This window comes from Mycteria americana, chromosome 20 (assembly GCF_035582795.1).
Source record: "Mycteria americana isolate JAX WOST 10 ecotype Jacksonville Zoo and Gardens chromosome 20, USCA_MyAme_1.0, whole genome shotgun sequence".
NCBI classification, from domain to species: Eukaryota; Metazoa; Chordata; class Aves; order Ciconiiformes; family Ciconiidae; genus Mycteria; species Mycteria americana.
The window spans coordinates 1,341,142-1,361,789 of record NC_134384.1 but is presented as its reverse complement, the minus strand read 5'-3'; the positions used below and the strand labels follow the sequence as shown (position 1 = coordinate 1,361,789).

At 43.5% G+C, this 20,648-nt stretch overlaps 1 protein-coding gene across 2 annotated transcripts in view; it reads right to left on the bottom strand.

Moving 5' to 3' along the window:
* Positions 1-3,238: 3,238 nt before the first annotated feature.
* Positions 3,239-20,648, bottom strand: part of KCND3 (potassium voltage-gated channel subfamily D member 3) — a 122,384-nt gene continuing 104,974 nt past the window's right edge. The window contains exons 3-7 of one of the 2 annotated variants that reach the window (XM_075521867.1): positions 16,313-16,414; positions 9,371-9,463; positions 6,583-6,639; positions 5,371-5,618; positions 3,239-3,443 (exon numbers count right to left, since the gene is read on the bottom strand). In XM_075521867.1, coding sequence (XP_075377982.1) covers positions 3,239-3,443; positions 5,371-5,618; positions 6,583-6,639; positions 9,371-9,463; positions 16,313-16,414 — 705 coding nt within the window. The remainder of the gene's footprint in view (positions 3,444-5,370; positions 5,619-6,582; positions 6,640-9,370; positions 9,464-16,312; positions 16,415-20,648) is intronic. The other variant, XM_075521868.1, reaches the window with a different exon arrangement.

Below are 20,648 nucleotides of genomic sequence, written 5' to 3'. Positions count from 1 at the left end.
TCTTGTCTTTGCTGTTTCAATGAATGCACAGTGCTCTCATAATGAGGATGTAGCTGTGTTGGGCAATCCAGGGAGGTTTTGTACAAGCATATTTTCAAGTGCCTTCGGAAGCATTACTCAGTCTACTTGAAATCGCTGTATAAAGGGAGCTAATGCCTCCATTAAAAATATTTTTAGCCCTATTCCTCTAGGCTCAGACTTCCTTAATTTTGTCTGTCTTTATCCTCTGAAAGTCTGTGCTGAGGTACTGACTGCATGGGGCAGCATCTGCTAAGGTAGTAGTAGAAGCAAGCCACGTATTTTTCAGCAAGGATAATGATTCCTCTTCTGTGGAAGAGAACAAAGGCCATGGCTGACTTGACAATCTGAGCCCAAGCAGCCAGCCAGAAACCCCAAGGACTGGCTTTCCTCCTTACAATTTTTCCTCCCCCCTCTTAAAAATATTGTTTTTTTTTTTTCCCAAAAAGCATTTTGATTGATAGCAATTAAATGCACCAATAGTGCTTTAGACAAGGGCTGCCATGATTGCTATTTACAGATAAAGAAATGGGTGCAAGAGAGATGAAGTGGCTTGTCTACCACTCCACAGTAAATCAGGAGTAAGAAAGGCAGCACCGAGAATCCATGTTGAGTCCCTGACACTTTGTAATTGTTTACTCCTGCGCATTGGAAGGAACACTGTACCCTGTCATCACGGTAGCATTTAACCATCATTCTGTGCCAGTGTAAATGAGGTTGCAAGGTGGTAAGTGGTGGAGAGCAAGGCCTCTGATCTACAAGGGTGAGGGTGTTCAGATGGGGAGCAGATGATGACAAATAATGAAATTAAAGCAAAGGAAAGATTAAATTAAAACATAAAGAAAAACTCAATAATGGTAAGATTAACTGCAGTATAACCTCCTACAGGAAGCAGCAAAGGCAGAGCATTTTAATCATTTAAAACAGGACTAAACATAGTTTTGGGTAACATATTACAGCACTGGAATAAGTGACTATAAGCTGGTGCAGCTACTGAAGGCTTAGCCATAGCCCTAATATTCCTAGAATGTTGTAGGTTTCTAAGGAGGGTATTGAGTTAATGCATCAGCCATCTGAGTCCACTCTATAGACTAATAGGTTAGGAGTGCTAACAAAGCAGATTCCTAGCTCATATGTGTAAGTCGGCATGTAAGTCTATTTATCTATCTATACATGTATGTGTCTGTATTTATTTATATGTGTACGTGTGTATATGTGTATATAAATATTACATCAGGATAGATTGTGACAGATGTTAAAAAAAAAAAGTCATCCCTTTGCTGAATCAGCCTCAAACATGCTTTGAGTAGTTCTTTGAACTCTAATGTTGGTAGAATCACTGTACAGAAACAGGACACGTGAAATGTTTCTTTATTATCTACAAGCTGTTGGGGGCTAGGTGCATCGCCATTCGTGGGCGTGTGCGGGGCCTTGAAGGGGCGTTTGTGCATGACTCCAATAATTGGCCAAACAGTGTATGGCAAGTGAAAAGATGGGTGATGTTCCTCACTCTGCCCTTCACAGATCACACTTGTTATGAAAAGGGGACTTGAGAAAGGCAGAATGGAAGAAAAAAAGTTACTCTTCTTGGGGGGGGGGGGGGGGGGAGGGGGACAGAAATCAGTTATGTTTCAGGACCATGTATTTCCTTACAATAAATCATTCCTAGAAAGATCTCAGAAAGAGGTTCTAGGACTGACCACAGCTTGGTTAGAAGTATTAGCTTCTTGGCAGTACCACACAGTGCTACTTCAGTTTTTGGTTGACTAGAAGTGTGTGACTGTTCCCAAACTAAGTGTAGAACTGCAAAAAGAAAATGCTGTCTGTACCACACTTTATCAAATGTTTTCCAGACTTCAGTACTGCTCCCCCTGCTCAAGTGGATGCATGCTGTAGATCCTGTGCTGGGACCGGAGAACTAAAATTGCTAACCTAGTCTACCCCTAAAATCAGTGCAACCCAGAAGCCATTGATGAGACAACTGGAGCCCTAAGACTGTGAAAAAGCCAAATACCTCTCTGTCCATGCAAGATATTTGGCTCTGGGGTTAATTAGTATCAAGTATAGATCCAGACGTTATTTGGCTACTATTTACAATGGGTTGTATGTCCAGTGCTAGCAAAGAAATTTATATATAGAAAACAAAAATAAAAAAGCATGGGCATACATTACAAGAAACCTCTGTTAGACTTATGAACGCTTGATGCAGTTGAGTTCAGTGCTTTCTCATTCTTTGCCATTTGTGTGTACAGTATTAAAAAAGAATACTACCTTTTTTTTCCTTTTTAAAAATACAGAACTGGTAGTCTAGTCACACTCTTACAAGTAAGTGATAACAAAAATAGAAAGCAGATATCCATGTGGGACTAAAACTCTACTAAAGCCTGTCTTTTTTTTTTTTCCACAAATATGTTTTCACAGACAATAATTAGCAGACAAACACACTGTTTGCAATTGCACTGTATTGACTTAAAAGGCGGATACAAAATTGTCTAAATAAAGAATGCCATCCAGGGTGAAATAGTTGTGTGTGTGTGTGTGCGCGTGCACATATGTGCTGACACATGCTTGTATTTTCCTACTGTGCACCCAATCATGGAATCATGCTCTGCTCTTTGTAATTCGGTGTTGCTCTGATGTGGTTCTGCTGCACACTCGCACGCACACACACAGAGGAATGGAAATAGATTTCTGTGACAGGTGGCTTCTTTGTCTAAATCTTTTCCTATAAAAGAAAAAAAATGTGAAATTTTGGTTGGTTTAAAGGTTCTGCTCCATGAAGAAAAAAAAATTCACAAAATCCATTGTTTTTCACCTTTTCAGTCATTTCCTCATGAATAAATATTATCCATTAAAAACCTTTAAAAAGGTGCTGCGATACACAGTGTTATATTTCCGTTTTCTTTATTGACTCTCTTGTTGCCATGATGATTCTTTCCCTCCAGCCTCTGCAGGTGATTTTTGCCCTGTACCACGGCACAACACTCTCTCCATGCAGGTTTTTCCTTTAACCAGCCTCTTCCTCCCTCTCCTAATCCTTCCTCAGTCCACAGCATGAATGCGAGTCTGAAGAAAGCTGCCTCGTTAGGTCTCCATTGCTAATTCGATGACAAAATGTCAGGTTGGTCCATCCAGGCACAATTTGCAGCAAGAAAGGAACATGGAGGTGTGGAGGGAGAGGGGCACTGGTCTTCCAGCCTCCTTCTGTGCATGAGACATCTTACAAGGCAGAGACCTTGACTATGTTGCTTGTGGTGGTGGTGGAAATGTTCGTGGAGTGGCTGGGGCTGCTGGGCGGAGGCCTACTCTCGCCTTCTGGCGTGAGTGCCGGCGGCGTGGGGATGCTGATGATGGCTGTCGTTATCTGGGCAGTTTTGCAGTTCGGTCTCAGCCCATCATCTGATTTCATGTTGAGACTGGAACGACTAGAAAACAAATTTAGTGTTTGGGCTTTTTTTAAACCAGACAGTAGAAAGGGTGGGAATGGTAGTTGTTCTTAGTCAGTATCTTATTCCTCTGAACTAAGGACACCGAAATATTCAGAAGACTGCGCTTAAGTGTTCCCCCCAGTTCCTGCAAGGCATCATTTACTTCTACCCAGATTACACTAAGCTTTTTTAATATTCCCCCTGGTTAGGATACAACTTTTCACAGGGCAAATCGTTCTATGTTTCCATTTCATTCTTGCATAATTCTGGTTTAATTAAGAGGACATCTAAATACACTGTCCTGTGTACTGCATCTTTTCAGAGCACAGGTACTTCTTTCTGAGAGAGATGTTGTCTTCCTTGCGTTTCAAATGCCTCTTTCAAATTCACTCTCCCTTGATCTCTTCTATTTTTTCATCTCTCTGCAGTAGTTTCAAGGATCTGGCAGCTGGGAGCATTCTTATTAGATCTGCATCAATTGCATCCTATAATTAATTACAGAGGGAAAATGATAGGTTGATTTCTGTGCATCTGCACAGCTACAGGAGTCTGCTATTACCAGCCCAACATGTTCATTTTAAACACAAGGCCTGTCCTTTTAAAATTTAAAGCTCCCAGTTGGAAAGCTATTGCTGTTATCTCAGAGTGACTCACCAAGAGGATGTTTCTTGATCGCTCAAGCATCCCAAGAACACGGCAGAACCCATTCTGCTCCCCGGTTGCCTCAGTCACAAGCTGAGAGTGGGGCAGTCTTAGGGACTGGGTGGTTCTGCCAGTGGTAACCAGTACACCCAGTTAGTTGCATTCCACATGAAAAACAACTTAAAAGCTTTTTTCTCTCTCCATTCTTACACAGTTTGGTAAGCAAGTGAAATAACACACAGTGTTGACATTTAAAATATCACTGGCATCTGATTAGCACCCACTGAAATAGGCAGAATAGTTGACATTCCCCTGAATTACTGTTTCAGGTGCTGGTTTAAACTATTGTCGTCTTGAAACCGCAATAGCCAGAGACTTGTTTTGTGCTTATTCATTCATAATGCATTCTCTGAAATGCCCTTCTGACTTCACCCTGGCACAAAATAATCGCTTGCTGCCCTAAAAGCAGCTTTGTTTCATTTTCTAGACCCCTTTGATAGGAGTGGGGAGGAAAAGAATAGTAAGTTCAAAAACAGCCCGGTGCACAAGAAGCTTAATGGGCTGAAGGGGATTTAGAAAGTAATTTAATATTTGCAAGAAAGATATGGTGAAGAAATGATTTTTTTCAGCAAGTTATGTATAAAATGAAAATTTCAAAATTTTCTATTGAGACACTTCTTCACCTGTGTCACTAATGGCTTTTTAGGCAACAACTACTAAGAGGCCATTGTGAAATTCCTCCTTCTTTGTTTCCCAGTGATGCTTGATGCTTACAGTCGTGATTCAGACTTTTGGACAATGAAAATCAGTGATGTGAGTGTCCCTTGTGGACCATGTCAGTGTGTACAGCTCTCCAGCGGCTTTTGCTGACAGATGCTGATTAGCCAGTTGTCTGTGCCTGCTCCCAGTAAAGGCTTAGAAGTACTGGGCTATCTGGGAGGTGGGCTGTGAAGTGGTCCTGTGCCAGCTTTGGTGACTGGCTCACAGCTGGCTCCTGCCTGTGTAATTAGCACTTCATAGGCAGGTTTCTGCTGGAATTCATTCTTTGATGTCCAGTCTGGCCAGAGAAGAGCTGCACTAGAGTCTAGCTTTGACCTGGTTCTTCCTGGAACAGCTAGGAGCTACTTTCCTTGGGTTGTCATTAGAAGGAGGGAAACAAAGATGCTCCCAGCACTAGAACCCTCTCCCTGGCTGAAGAATAGGCCTGCAAGAACATTCAGTTGGATAACGCACTTCAGAGGTTTGCATGCAGTACTTAGCAGCAAGAGCCTACTTACTGTACCTTGTTGTAAGTGAGGGCTGCTCACTGCACTGGATGTGGATGGTGCTGAGCTCCTGCATACTCCGGAGGCGAGTGGCTGGCACACTGGAGTTGGGAAGGTGAGTGGTCTTCTTGTTACGGCGAGAACAGCAGGAGGTGGTCAGTCCGTGGTGACTTGACAAAGAGGGGCTCCGAGAAGAAGGATAGTTTTGCATTGAGCTCTCCATGCAGTTCTGCTCGAACAGTTGCTCATCTATGAACTCGTGGTTCTGGCAGGGAAAAGAATAGTACCGTTACTCTCTGGTGACACCAACAGCTTTGGCCCAACTGCAGTTTGTTTTCAACGGCACCTTTTGCTAGGTTGGTGGGATGTGCCAGCCCTTTGTCTGTGTATGATGCTCTGCCTCTGTGCCTGAAACTGTTTGCACTAGGCAGCTCTTTAAAAGAAATAGACTCTGCCCTTCCGCTCACTGCAACCAAGAGAAGATTTTGCTCTCCTGCATCAGTAGGGGAATAAGGGAAGCTGTTGCAGTGACGAAAGCATGACAGTCTAGCAATGCTGCCTTGCTTGTGTAGTCTGAGATGGTTAATATATTGTGTTTGAATTTCCTTTCATTTTTGCGTCTGGATTCCAGAAGTGGCTTCAAAAAGTCTGTGATGCCACGTGGTTATGCAACCCAAGAGGAGATTTAGGTTGCTTTTTCTTTGTCCCTGGGGACAGGATTGGATTGTATTTGGATGACCATCTTGACATATAGCTGAACTGCAGGATGTTGCTTGTATTGGCTATTGTGTGCAAAGCATATCTGCAGTTCATTGGGTGCTATTAGCCAAGTGGAAATAAACGTGGCAGGTGAGAGTGGGAAGTGTATAGGGGAAGGAAACTCAGAAAGCTGAATCTGTAAAGAGTTTTTGTGCTAAGGAACAAGAAATCCTGAAAGAACGAACTCTTATGCGCGAGTATGAACACCCAAGTAGTTCTAGGGAACATACTTTATCCAGTCCCTGACAGCATCAGAAAGGATGGGAAACAAAAGCAACCATGGTGAAGGCAGCCATCGGTTTTCATTGGAACAACTAACAACTCTCACAGGAAACGAGCACTGGATAGCCAAAAAGAGCCACGTGCACAAACTCCCGAGGACAAGACCAGGAACGAGAAAGGGAAGCAAACACTCTCCAGACACGTCACAGAGACCATAGAGAAAACACATTGAATTAAAAAGGAAATACCTTGATGGTGGAAGTTCGTACAGATAACAGGGGATCATCCACAAGATAGGACAATCCCTACGGGACAACATGCCAACAAAAGATAAAAACACAATTGATTGTCCATTCTGGCATTCAGAAGTTTAGTCCCAGCATTGCATCTATTGCCTCAGCATTCCAGTCGGCTCGCTCAAGTTTGAATGGGCAACCAGACCTTCTCTTCACCAAACCTTGCCTGAATCAGACCCCTTTGTTCCTTCCTTCTCACACTTAAGCGTTTTAATGTTGTGTTCTTGGAAATAGAACAAAACAGGTAACAACTTTATTACTTTGATCTTTTGAGAGCCAAAGGCAAAGGAAAACAAAGTTTCAGCTGCTGATTCACAAGTAGCGAATTGGAATTGTATTGCCATTGGGTCACCAATGGCTATGGGTTTCGATCATACTCTGTGAAAACACAGAAGAAAGGTTTGGGTTGAAGGACTGGATTCGATGCACTCAGCGTTTGGAGAAAACACGGCATGTGAATGTCCCTACTCAATCGGGGAGCTGGAACGAGTGGAAAAAAACTCCTTTTGTTTGAACAAACTCCATCTGTTGTGTTAATGTGACAAAGTAACCTGTGTTGTGGCAGCTAGAAGTACTTTAGGGTCACTTTGTCATCTGACACACCAGATTTGTGAGCCATTCACAGCCATTCAATTGTAAGGCTGTATGCTAGTGACGACCGCAGATACCGTGACAATAAATCATGTACTTTTGGAGTCCTCCTGCCTGGTTTAAAGAAAGGTGAATTGCCCATTGAAACAAGTTTGCAACCATGGTAAATTCCTCATTCCATTCCTGCAACTTGGTGACAAAATGACTCTTCAGTGTTTAAAAATTCTTTTGCTATGATTTAAATTTTTGGGAGGAGAACTGTTGCACAGTATTTTAATAGATTATGTGAACTATAGGATTTCCACGCAAGCTGATTGAACTATTTTGATTGATAATTTCAGACCAGAATCCAAACTTGCTACGTGATTTGATGCAACATCATGGTAATAACTGGCTGAAAAATGTGGGGGAAAACACATTAAATATTGTGCAGATCCTCCCTCCAGGTTTTAATCAAAACTCAAAGTATCACTGTTATTGGCATTCTTTGCTGAAAAAAGCAACGTTTGGAACATTTTCAACCACTGAGACTCACTGTCCGAGTAGGCTTGCGTGCTGGAGGCAATCTAGCCTCGTTAGTGTGGTGGGCCAATACATCCACAAACTGGGATGTGCTTTGGCCGTGTTACTTCCAGCACCCTAACCAGCTCATTAGTAATGGGCAACTCATGCAGCTCCCAGGGACGTCCAGCCGCCCTGTGCAGAGGTCGGAACTTCTACAAGCCTTTACAAAGCCAGGGCCTTACAAGGGCAGACCCTGGAGGCAGGGTTGTCAGCTTTTGTTTGCTTCAGCCAATTTGTTAAAGTTTCCAAATGAAAGTATTTTTGTGAAATATGGGTTATAGTAGTGAAGGTTTTAAGCATCAAGTTCTAAACTAGGGAGTCAGATTGTGACACGTCTGCTTGTTGTGTAACATCCAAAATTGCTAGCAATAAAGGCAAGATGAGTCTTATAAAATAAATTCCATAGTCATTGATACAGGAAGAATCAGTTCACTGTCCTTGGAATGGTGACCTGTGTAGCTCATTGTGGTAAACCAGCTGTACTCAGCAGGTCACTGTAATTAACAGTTGTCTTCTTCCAGTGTATCGCTGAAGCCTAAGTGGTGTTATTCCAGCATAAGCCAAACTATGGAAGTGAGGGTGATTTATCTAAGAGAAAGCTCTTGCGAGTCAGAAATCAAAAGTACATTTCATGATGGATGCAGATAGAAAAAGGCATGAATATTTCAAGTGTTAACCTCTCTTCATTCTTTCTAGAATGAATCATGGTATAGATAATGTGTTCCTTTACTGCAGAACCTTTTATATATACCTGGAAGTAAAACATATGTATCACATAAATATCTGAAGTGTTCCAAGAGACTTCTGCATACAGAATCACTTAACGAAAAATAAAATTCTCGCTCCAACACTTTGCATGACACGAACAGAAAAGTCATGTAACAGAAACTCCTTGACTGGCTTTGAGATAAATTACCTGCTCTTGTAACCAGAACTGTAGTGAGAAGAGAGATGTGCAACCTTTAAACCCATTAAGAGAATTCATCTGCTCTGTGTCATATAAAGGGCTGAAGGTTATTTTTTCCAGCCTTTTGGCACCGGTGACCAGGCTGTGCTTTGGAGTCACTGATGGCAGCTTCCTCCTCTTAAGGCAGCAGAACTGTCCTTGATTACTAATTAGCACAAGCAACAAGCATATACGATGTGTGACTGACAGCATAAGACAAATGCAGTTTAGTTCTCTTTCAGAAGCACTGAAGAAATTAAACTTAACGTACACCTTGTTTGTAGGATCTCCCTAACCCCATGCTGAAAAGTTGTTTGCATTCAAGTGAACTTGACTGAGCAACCTGCTATTAACTTTGTACTGGTGTAGGTGACTGTGGAGTAGCACATAATCACATCTTTATCCTTTTGCACAGTCATTTTTTTTTTTAAAGAAGGCAATGAAATAAAGTGCATTTATCCCATTGCAGAATATTCTTGGGAGCTTGAGTGTCAGCCCCCTCTGGCATAGTTTGTAGGTCTGCTGAGCGTGTCTAACCGAGTGCCACTTCAGAGCGTCCGTGCGCACGTCTTTTCCGTACGAAGCCCGGGCCAGGCGCAGAGACCTAGTAAGATGTGAAAGGATTGTGTTGCTACTTACGGTTGTTTTTTCCAGGCAGTGCAGCAGGTGGTGATGTTGGCTCTCGATTAAGGAGGTGCCTTTAGTCATATGCTGTTCATCTTCAGTGGATCCCTAAATAGCCAGAAAAAGGGAGGGGGAAAAACCAAAACCCAAACCAGGTGTAAAACCATGAAAATAAACAGAACTACCAGCATTAGCTGTCACAGGGATAAAGATCATTTCAGTGTTGCCAGCTCTCAGGTTTTTCTCATGACTCTTACAAGATTACCTCATTTTTTTTCTTAATGATTTGGCTTGTAAACTCAGGTGAGGAACTCAGCTTTGATTCAAAACCAGTGTGTTTCTAGCCATTTTGTAGCTGTGGAGGAAACCTGGGAAATACTGTGACATATGATGTCAAGGCTCAGGAACCAGAAGGTAAAGAAAAAAAGAACCTGTGCTGTTTTATTTTTCCAAAAAACATTAAGACTGTTAAGCTTGACATGACCTTTGAATGCCAACAGATGTACCCTGAACTCTAGTCTCTGTTAGGAGACAAAACACAAGCTGTCTTGCTTTTGCTGAGCCGAAAGCCTGGCTCTGCCTGACCTCCAGGGCTGCACAGAGCTGGGCCTGTTGGAACTTGCACGTGTTCTTGCCAAAGCCTCCTGAGTCACGGCCGCACGCCCGATCAAAAAATGTGAATCCAGGCTTCATGTCTTGGACTTTGTAATGCTGTTTCTAGAGACAGGACTCCTGGCTCTGTCTCTCCTCTTCATGGGCATGACGAACCATTTTCCACACTTAGTACCTGCACTGTATCAAAAGGGGGCTGCTCTTTCCCTGTGTCAGTGTGTATGGTTGTTGGTGGGGAGGTTATAGCAAGTCCTGAGGACTGGTTCAGTGCAAACTGAAGGTGCGTAACCCCTCTGAAAGGCAGGGAGAAGGGAGGAACAGGCAGGCACTACTTATGTAAGAGTTAATACATATAAATTATCCTATTCAAGCATATGGCAAATGAAGAAGCATTGTGCAGCAGTGGCAAAGGGTTTATGTTCACATGAAATGTGGCAGCAGTTCCCCAGGAGAAGGAAGGTCCCATCTTCATTAGTTTCTTATGGCTTGTGGCTTTCTCTCCGTAGGATGGCATACTGTGATTTATGTTTTAGTAACACAGTGCCCAGGAGCCCTGTGAACTGACTAGGAACCCTCCGCACATCACTTAGCACAAAAACAGAACAAGGTGAGCCTGTTTCAAAGACCTCACGATCCAGATACTTGATTCATTGTATGGCAACACCTGTGCAATTGGGGACCAGCTTTCCCCTATTTCCCCTGCATGCTCAAACCGCTGATATGTGGCTAACAAATTTGTAAGCTAATTCAGAGAGTGGGGTGTGCTTAGAGTCAAGCAGGTGGCTTGTGCCATCTGGGAGGGGATTGGGTACAGCTGAGAGTATTTAGGTTGAAAAACTATGAAAAGGAGTGGCCCTTCCTAGGAGGAGTTGAGGGGGATGAACTGTTTGTGGCATGTATGTTTAAGGCCTCTGTGTTGGAAAGGCTTCTTGGGGTGCTTTTGCTGGTCCATTCTCAGCTTCTACATCAGGTATGTGTGGTGATTTGGGGAAGAGACTGCTTAGACCGTGGTGTTATTAGTGGTTAGGATAAGCTACAGCTCTCAGGCTGGTCTCTGTGCTTTTGTTAAGCTGAGGGGCTTGATCTGCTTGAAACAGCTGACATAGAAATGGATAAGAGGTCAGGAGCTCGAGGTCAGTATGTGTGGGATGTTTTGCTCATGCAGAAAGCTTGGCATCAAGCATTCATTGAAACTGCAGTAGGTCAACTTGGGTGTGGGGGGAGAAATCTGGTACTCTGTATTTTTGTTTTCTGCACTGTATCAGTGAATCGGGTGCTTACGTTCCTCAAAATATAGCATGTCACTTACCCTATGATCTGATGATCAGATGCACCTCAGAAATGGAAGGAAAAGAAGCAATAGGGGTTCTTTAGAGAGTTTCTGCACTATTTGAGGGCCAGGATTATTTTTCTCATTTTCTCTGTTCTGTGGTGGCATATTTAAGATCTGGGTTGTTAAGGATGTTCTCTTACTACTACTTAAGCTCCTGATCTTGAAATTCACTGTGATTTCATGACACATTAATTTGCGTGTGTCTTTGACTAGCATTTTCAAAGACAATTACATGCATTAAAATGGCAATTAGGTTTTGTAAAATGTTTCCCTGTGCTCCATAAGTAAGGGGTGCCCGGTGTCTTCTATAGTGCCTAAATCTGAAAGTCAAAAATTGATGTGTGTGGTTTGAATCTCTACTCAGACACGAAACAGCAGTATCTAACTATTCAAGAGAGAAAATGGGTGGGATGGGAGACATGGCAGCACATCTTGGCAGAAGTGCCAAGACATTGTCTGTTGCTCTCAAGGGGGTCAAATTCAACTATGCTTAAAGCGTTGCTTTTAAATACACCCATGTGTCCCAGTGATTCACTGTAGATGCATGTTCTGCATGCCTTTTCCAGGATGGTTCTGTGATCCTTAAGTGAAGGAATAACTCTGTCTCTGACAGATGCCAAAACATAGCTGAACTGGTACATTAAGAAAGCTGACTTACTGTACACAGAGTTAATAGATTCCTATGGGAATGCATCTTAGGCAGGTTATGGATTTTTTTGTTGCTGTTGTTTTGGAAGATGGAGCATTCCCAGAAGTATTTTTAGAAGTGGCCTAAAAAAAAAATCAGTTCCATTTTTCTTATTAACAATCCTCCTGGTGAGCTAACACATAAAGCAGGTCGTGTTTGTACCCTGCTGAGATTACTGACTCTGCTGAAGTCTGTGTTGGAATATTTCCCATGGAGGTCCTTGCAAGCCCTGAAGCAAATATGATGCTGCACTAAAACACTGGAAAAGGAGAGACAAAGAGCACATATTGCAAACAGTATCTTTTTATGAGGATTTGCTTGAGAGGAGATCTAAATGGAATCTGAAAGCAAAGATAGAGCTTCTGTACCTCTGGCAGAAGACCGGAGCCAATTGTTAAATTTTGGCAGTACAACTTAGTTTCTCCCTCTGCCTTCCATCCCGAGGCTAGGCTTGCTGCTGATGGAAATGGATCAAGGGATGGCAGTGACCAGGAATAAAGTGTAGCATTAGTGAGTATGGCTTGTACCTTATCTTCCTTTCACTTTTTCTTCAGTCAGCTCAGTGTTTTCAGAAACAAAGAGAGTGCAACCACCGAGAACATCCTAGCCAGCAAATTAAGAGTGAGATCTGCAGGAAGCACTGCCCGAGGACAGTGAGAGTGCCAACATCATGCAAATGCTTGGCATTTTGATAGTACTGTTGAGGAACGTATACCTATAGAGATTGCATCAGTGGACTGCAGGCAAGTAAAATCTGTGTCTTCATTAGAAGAGTCTGGCTGTAATGAAAAAGCTGGTGGGGGGGAGGAGAGGAGATGGTTTGCTTTTTGAGCTGGGATGCCAGTTTTGCAAGGATTCGATGCCAGCTACCATTCAGTTTGTTCTTGGAAGACATTCAGTGAACTGCTGGTTGCTTGGAGGGAGACTGAAACACACTGTAGTGTCAGTTCTGAAATCCCAAATGCTTCCACTTTACCCTTTCTACTTAGTGCTTCGGCACGCAAAACTGACACTGGTGAACTGAGGTGAGCTGGTTCAGCGGTTAGGCTGCCCCTTCCCATGAGAACGGCTATAACGCTTATCTATGGCTAAGCAGATTCTGCTTGTGAAAAGACCTCACAACCCACTGTTCCTAGGATATACACCTCCTAGCATTTTAGCTAAAAGGGAATTTCAGCTAGCTGTACAAGGAGATTAATGCTAAGAGGATACGTAGGCTGCTGCCATGGGAAGAAGCTCACCATCCCTTGAGCACTTCTGACATAAAGCCTGCTAAAAATCTCTCTAAATGAGAAGAAAACGGTCCGAGTACTTTGTGTCTAGATGGCAAATGCAAAATGCCACAAATCCACATGTTTCTGAAGCAAGAGTCTCTATTCTTGCTAGGAGCAGAACTCCTTCCTGCTGCTGTCCTTGGATAAATCCCTTTCTTCGCTTTTTCTTTACTTTGATACAAGGCTACAGGCTGAAGACATGCTGTTCCCTTGAAAGATGGTGTCAGTGTATTTATTCTGGTGCTAATGAAAGGACATTCTGGCACATGTTCCGGAATCTTCAACAGTCCTTATTTCTCAATTTCTTAGTTTGACTGCAGAGCCACAGCCAGGATACATTCTGGGGCAGTTGTTTTCCTTGGCTAAACCTTCAAGGTGTCAGACTGCAGGGCAATCTGGGCACTTGTAAAACAATTATACGCTGGTCACAGTACTATGTGATTGCTAATGATGAAAGTGATAATATCTAGTCATGGCCATATAGTAATTGCAGTTGGAATTACTGCTGGGTAACAAAGCAGCCCTATGGCAATCTGGCCATGTGAAGTCCATTAAAGTTAGTGTGAGTCCCGGGCAAGGTGTCAAAATGGGATGTGTATCTGGCTGATGAAGCAGTTTGATACTAATTTGACCAACAGATACGCGCAGTATGCAGATTAATATTTTGGTCCTTAAAATAGCAACTACAGAAGTCGCATTCCTTCATATTCTACAGCTTAAAAAATTTGGCTGCCTAGACTATGCTGTCATTCACATTTTGTACTCTTAAGAATAGTTTGTTCTTCTGCCATAAAATGAAAGGACATAAAATCTTGCCTTGTGGAGTTAAAATGGTCATGTATAGCCTTACAACAAAGGATGCTCTGCAGTTCTGTAATTAATTAACGCCACTACCTGTGGATGGAGAGACATGTCTCGGTTCTTGATTCAGGTAGGAGGCTGGTCCTCAGGTAGTCAAAGATAATTTCCTGGTCGTTGTGCAGATGCCAGGCATGGCTTTGGCAAGTTTCTTGTTTTAGGAAATTATATTCCCGTATGTCACGGGTGGATGGTAATTCTTCCTTCCTTCCCATACCCTTTGCTTTTGACTGTTTCAACAGGAAGTTCCTTAGGGTGGGGATATTTTCTTACAAGGTATTAATACAAATGTACACAATATTAGGTGCTTTTCAAAGTAGGATTTGTGGATCTTGCTGGGCCGTGGGGGGGTCATGTTAACATTTAGAGCTATAAGCCCACCAGAAAGCAAGCTGCACCCAGGAAAGCTTGGGAAGGCATGCTCTAGGTGCTACTAGATACCTAAATTTAGTTATTAATGGGTAAAAAAAAAATCCTCTAGAACCTCTTTAGAAATGTTTTTGTTTTCCTTCCTGTGTCTACAGTAGCTTTGTAGCCAACAAAATGACCCTTCTCTTCCAGTTATTTTTTGGGCAGGTGCCAGGAAATGAACCCATTCAGCCAAATATTTCTCTCAACCTCACACACTTTGGACTTAAGCATGGGTGCGTCAGCTGCTCTTCCGTGAGTGGTCTTGGCAGGGAGTTTTGGTTGACAAGAGAAGTGAGGAGATTCTTGTTGGGATGACAGGCTGGAAGATCAAGTGCAAACTGAGTGTCCCTGCTAAGCTCTTCTGGCACTTTTAAAAACTAGAAATCTAAAGGTCAAAAGGAAGTTTTAAATTTGTAGCCAAGTTTTTGCATGTTCCTGGGTAATGAAATAGCAGAATCTCAGCTGAGCTGGCATCCCAGTCCTGAGCCTTTTCCTTATGGGGATAAGGCTCTGGACTAGGTGTGACCAGTCTTCCTGGTCTCTCGCATTCTTGATAAAGAAACTTTTCTTGAGCTGCTCAACAGCAACATATGGTTCAAGAAACAGATTTTCTGAGTGTCGCTGCCATTTGCAGAGCAGGAGACAACGTTAGATGTGTAGTCAGAAGGATCAAACTTGTTTTGGAGGAGAGAACAGAAACTGATCTGGGCATCCTACCTTGCAAATCTGTACTTCATGTGAAGTGCTTCTGTAGAGTCAGTTTAAAAACTATTGCAGCTGTATAGGGCCAGATTCCTCTATCTCGGTCTGCACCGAGTAGCATCCTACGTGCAAAATAAGGCGCTGCACAATTTCCCTCTGTGTGCTGTACCCGCTGAACTTGGGTAGGAGGGGGCTCGGGTCCTAGTGAGCAGCTTTCAGCATGAGCTGAAAAGGTTTTTCAGCTTTGATTTTACAAATGCAAGGATGTGTGCCAGGGAAAATAGTAGACATTTGAAGGATTAGGCCCCAAGTAAGGATGCATGAACAAGTGCTAGGTGGCTCTGGTGGCTCAGTTAAGCATTCTTCATCTCGCTCTTTGCTCCCCACATGCACAAAAGGCTGATTTATTTGAAATGAAATCCATGAAATGTGCTAATACCTGCTCTGGTGTTGATCAAGCTTAATGTAATAACCTCCTCTCATTTTCGCTGATTCTGCTGAGCAATCTGACGCACTTAAAACTTTTCTTCTCATGAATAGCTAGTATTAGCCTCCAGAGGCCTTTCTGTTAAAAATAAACCCACCACCAAACTGCCTGAAACAGGAGCTAGGGAATATTTTTCCTGTCCTGTTGGGCATGATCAGATAGCCCATATTAGAGGGAGACTCTTGAAAATAAATAACTGTATGTTGAAAGAGAGTGGGTATTTATAGTATGGGCAGACCCTGGGTGGTATAAATCAGTACAGCTCCAGCAGCTCCATCGCACAGAGCTTCGAGGGAACCGTGAACCTGATCATTGCGGGAAGGTCAGATCCTTTCCTAGCTCAAGGAGGAGCCCAAGGAAGCTTTTTCCTCCCATCCAGTCTTGCAGCTGGATTCCAGCTGTCCCTCCACATGGCACATACAGTACACGAGAGCGTAATTATAGCATAATGCCATTCCGTGTGTGAGGCTGCCATGCTGGATAATGAGCAATTAGGTGGCAACGGAGAGAGAAAGGGAGGGATCCCAGGGAGAGGAGTGGGAATAGGGAGCTTCTCAAACTCTGTGGAAGGAGATATTGTCTCTGCACTCACCGTCAGCTCGAGGGCTTCGTTCAGGAGGCCATTGCGCTTGCTGTGAAGGTAAGCGTTGGAGCTGCCTGTTTTGGCCACTCGAATCCTCGCAAGCCGGGCTTTCTGTGAAGGCAAACAAGCTGAAGTCATACCTTGGCACACCAAGTGATCGGTCCTGTGCTGGCAATACCAGGAGGAAGGAAATTTCATGTTCTCCTTGTACCTGAAAAAGCCTGGGGGTGAAATACAAGGGGTGCGCGGACAGGACAAGGCGCTGTTGAGAGCAGCTAGCACAGGTCTGTCTCCAGGAGCCAGGGGAGCGCGTATGTCTGAAGAATATAATCTGCCACAGAGCATCAGTGGCCTTTCCAGAGATAAGAAACGGGGTCCTGCGGATTTGTTCATCCTTTCAAAAGTTAATAGTCATTTTTTGGGGGGGAGATGCGCAGCAACTAGAGACACTTGTCTTGGACGCGTTCCTGGCATGGGAGGACTGTATGACGATGTGATCCAGCAGCGTGTACATGCTCTGCACGTGTGTTGCTTTCATGGCTCAGCTTCTCTCTAACATGCTTGGTTGTTTAATCCTCTCTTTATCTTTCAGCTCTGTGCTCTGACATCTGTGTTGTCACTTGCTCTGCTTGTACTGCAGCTAGCACGGTGACGCCCGGTCCTCCGTGATGGTGGGATGCTGCCGCAGTACAAGCGGCCGGTAACAGGCGTTCAGAGGGAGGAGAGCTGAGAGGGAGATTTGGTAACTTGCTCCGCTTACAGTTCGAGTAGCATAGGTTGTTAATTTAATATTGGGAAATACTAATGAAAAAGTCTACGTTCATCATCCTGCAGTAGGGAAAGGCACTGTATTTGTTCCTTCTGTCCTCTGTGCGGGCAGAGGACTTAGTAACTTTGGTATCTGATAATATGAGAGTCTGCTCAAAAATATGCATCTCTTGACAAACTGACAGAAGTCACTCTGCAACAACACGGACGTTCAACTCATTTTTATTTATCCCTGACCTCAGCCTCCAGGTGGACAAGTTAAATGGTAAAAAACAGTCCAGAATAAAGCAAGCAAGCAAGAAAAACTAATAAGGCCCTCTTCCTTTTTAATCACGCGGTTTTTAGTGTTTCAGTTCTTCTTTTGAGTTGTTGCCTGCTTCTCTGTCAAGTGCTGATTTGCCTTTTTCTTTTCTCCTGTTAATTTATGACTCAAACACCATTAAAAGTAAATACATGAAATAGCTGTGGCTATTAAAAAATAATTACATTGTGCTGTATTTTAAAATGCTGCATAATCTTTTAAATAACATGGAACTCGTGATTTTCCTTTCTAATTAGAGGTTCTAATGGGTATACACTGTAGGAAGAGTAAAGCCAAGAGGCAAATATCTGCAGTGGGTCCAGAGAGTGTAATAATTCCAGGAGCTTTATTACCGTACACGCGTGAGTGACTGTGGCCCTCAGTATTTGAAAGATTTGCTTAACCTTAAGAGCTTCTGCTTAAGCAGACAATTTCTCAGGCAAAGACATGTACAGGGTACTAGTCTGCAGCTTTAATTAGGTGACACAGACTATGATCAGTCTGAAAAACAGGTCTTCTTTTGACACCCCAAAATGGGGACATCCAAAATTGACTTTCTTTTCTATACTTCACCTAGATGTCATTGTCCCACTTTAACGTTAAGACTCCAAGTCCGTGTATGAGAGTGAAATCTCTGATGAAACTTACTCAGCCCTGGGGCCGAGGTATCTCCCAGGGCTATCTGGTCACCCTGTGAAAGGGGCACGGGTTCTAGTTGCAAGATGTAGACTGAGGATACAACAAGAAAATGAAATTGGGTCTTCAGTTTTTCTGAAGACTTTCCCAAACTGCTGTGTTGCTCCAGGCCCCGAATAAGACTGGCCCGAGACTGTAATCTGGAACAACAAATGCAGAGACTACTGCTATTGAAGATGCGCTATGGGGAGAGAGCAGGGGATAAGGGACTGAGGGATATTCCATTTCCCAGTTACATGGCATTGTCTTGCTATTCCTGTTAACTACATTTCCATTAAATTATTTCTTCCATTTGCAACTATATGACTTTCCTTACTTTTCGCAATGATCTTATCTCTTCCATAATCAGGCTTGGATACTTACCTCACCTATAGCAGGAAAGGTTTCATCTTCAGTTCAGTCAATTGTTAAAGTGGATTCAGTCTTGGGCTCTTGTAATGAACATTATTCCCTTTGCCTCCAGGCTAGCAGGGGATCAAATATTAATAGCTGTACTCCACATGGACTGGAGATGGTTCGTTTCTGAGGTCTGTTCTCTTTTTCTTCTTTGAAACAGGGCCACTAGCTATCTAAATAATTAAGCCCCATAGCTTTTGTAGTTTAGAACAGACGTTGTTATTTTAAAAAATGTCAGTGGGGCAGGACAGAAGTTAATCCTATTCTCCTTACACAAAAGACTGTCTAGGATAGTCACATCGCCTAACTCTGTGCTCCCATCATGATTAAATTTGGTAGATATCTTGATTAACTCAGCTAGAGAAGTTAATTAAAATTGGTGCCTAAAATTGGTTTGGCCCTCCAGACAGTTTCCCGCATTGGACTAGAAACAACTCTAAAACCATAGTTTTTATGTTTTTATGTGAAAGTCTGTGTGTAAACGTGCATTATTTGGAAAGCGTATCTATCAAGTGACACAAGCTTTACACGATACTTGGGTACCTGCCATGTGTTTACGCAGGGTGCGGCACTTTGATCGCGCCTGACGGTAACAAAAGGTTTAAGTGCAGCAAAGCGCTCCCCTCTGGCATCTGCGCTGGAGGCTCGACGGTGGCTTATGTGACTGAGCAAAGCGGGTTGAGGACGTGAAGGGCACCTGGCAGCAGTGTAAGACCCGTGTTAGTGTGGAAGCAGGTAGAAGCCGGCCGTTTCAGAGGAGTTTTGCGTTATCTGTTGGAATGCATCAGGCTGGGCTGGGCTGGCTGACGGAGCTATGCTTGGGCAGGTCAGGTGAGGAGTAAATTAGAGGCAAAAGCCTTGAACTTAGGGCACCCCACGCAAGCTTTGAAGCAGCAGTGTTTTGCAGGGAACCGTACTATGTACTGTCATGTAGTTTGCTGTCAGAAACCTAGAGAATTAGTCTGATGTGGTCTTCCAAATTCTGCCAGTTTTTAACACGTGTGGGTATGCTTTTGTCATCCCTGTCCTGCAGAGCTCAGTACTTCTGGTCTGCAGGACAGAAGACAGGCAAGTGGAGGACCATGTTTTTCTGGCCATCTGCTGCAAGTGTCTTTTGGGGGGTGTGGGGGGGAGAGCTGTCTTCTGCATCTTATCCCACAAATGTGACAGACTAAAGGTCATTAGGGCCAGGCCTGAGATCACTGTTACTGAATATAACCCCTGCACGGAGAGTCTAAAAAAGGAAAAGAAAACGGCACACTGTGTCTGCATGTAGAGTGGTAAGAGGAGTTGCTAGGAAACCACAGGATCTCAAAATGCATATGACCTAATCTGGAAGATAATTTATATGATGAAAATAATAATACTAATGACAGCCACTTACAGGTTAGAATGATTAATTTGGTTATCTTGGAGCCCACGTGTTCCTGAGAGCAGGATGGAAGGCAGGTCTCAATAACTTCTGGCTCCTTGCTGCTTTTTAAGAAACTGGAGACTCAGAGTAAGCAGGAAGGGCAGTGCAGCCCTGTACATGTGGGGTGCTGAGGTGCGGTGGCGAGGATGATGTAGGTGGCTGTCAGCATCCTGGGTATCTACGTTTCCCAAAGGGACCGACAGAGCAGAAAGAATAGCCTATCTTCATCTTTTAGCTGCTTTGGAGAAGTGCAAGGAGCAGGAGTTGCTGGCCAGGAAAAATGCTTACCAGATGGCAGGCCCAGGAAACAGCTAATTATTATTTATTGATGGTTTTCATCTAGTTCTTATGGAGATAATGTTCACTCTTGATTTATGTGATATAATAAACTATTAGGTTACAACCTATGACATAATTTCATATTTGCCAGACATCTTCAGCTTTCCAGATCTTCTGTGCTTTTGAGCAAGGAGATGACTGGAGTACATGTATGTCAGGTACTCTGTGCACAGGTCCTGTGCCCACTCCTGCTCCCTCTTTGGACCGGGGCTGTTATTAGCGTTATCCTTCACAGGATGGTTGAGGTTGGAAGGGACCTCCAGAGGTCACCTGGTCCAACCCCCCGGCTCAAGGAGGGCAACCTAGACCCAGTCACCCAGGGCTGTGTCCAGACGGCTTTTGAATATCTCCACAGATGGACACTCCCCAGCCTCCCTGGGCAGCCTGTGCCAGTGCTTGGTCACCCTCACACTGAAAAAGTGCTTCCTGAT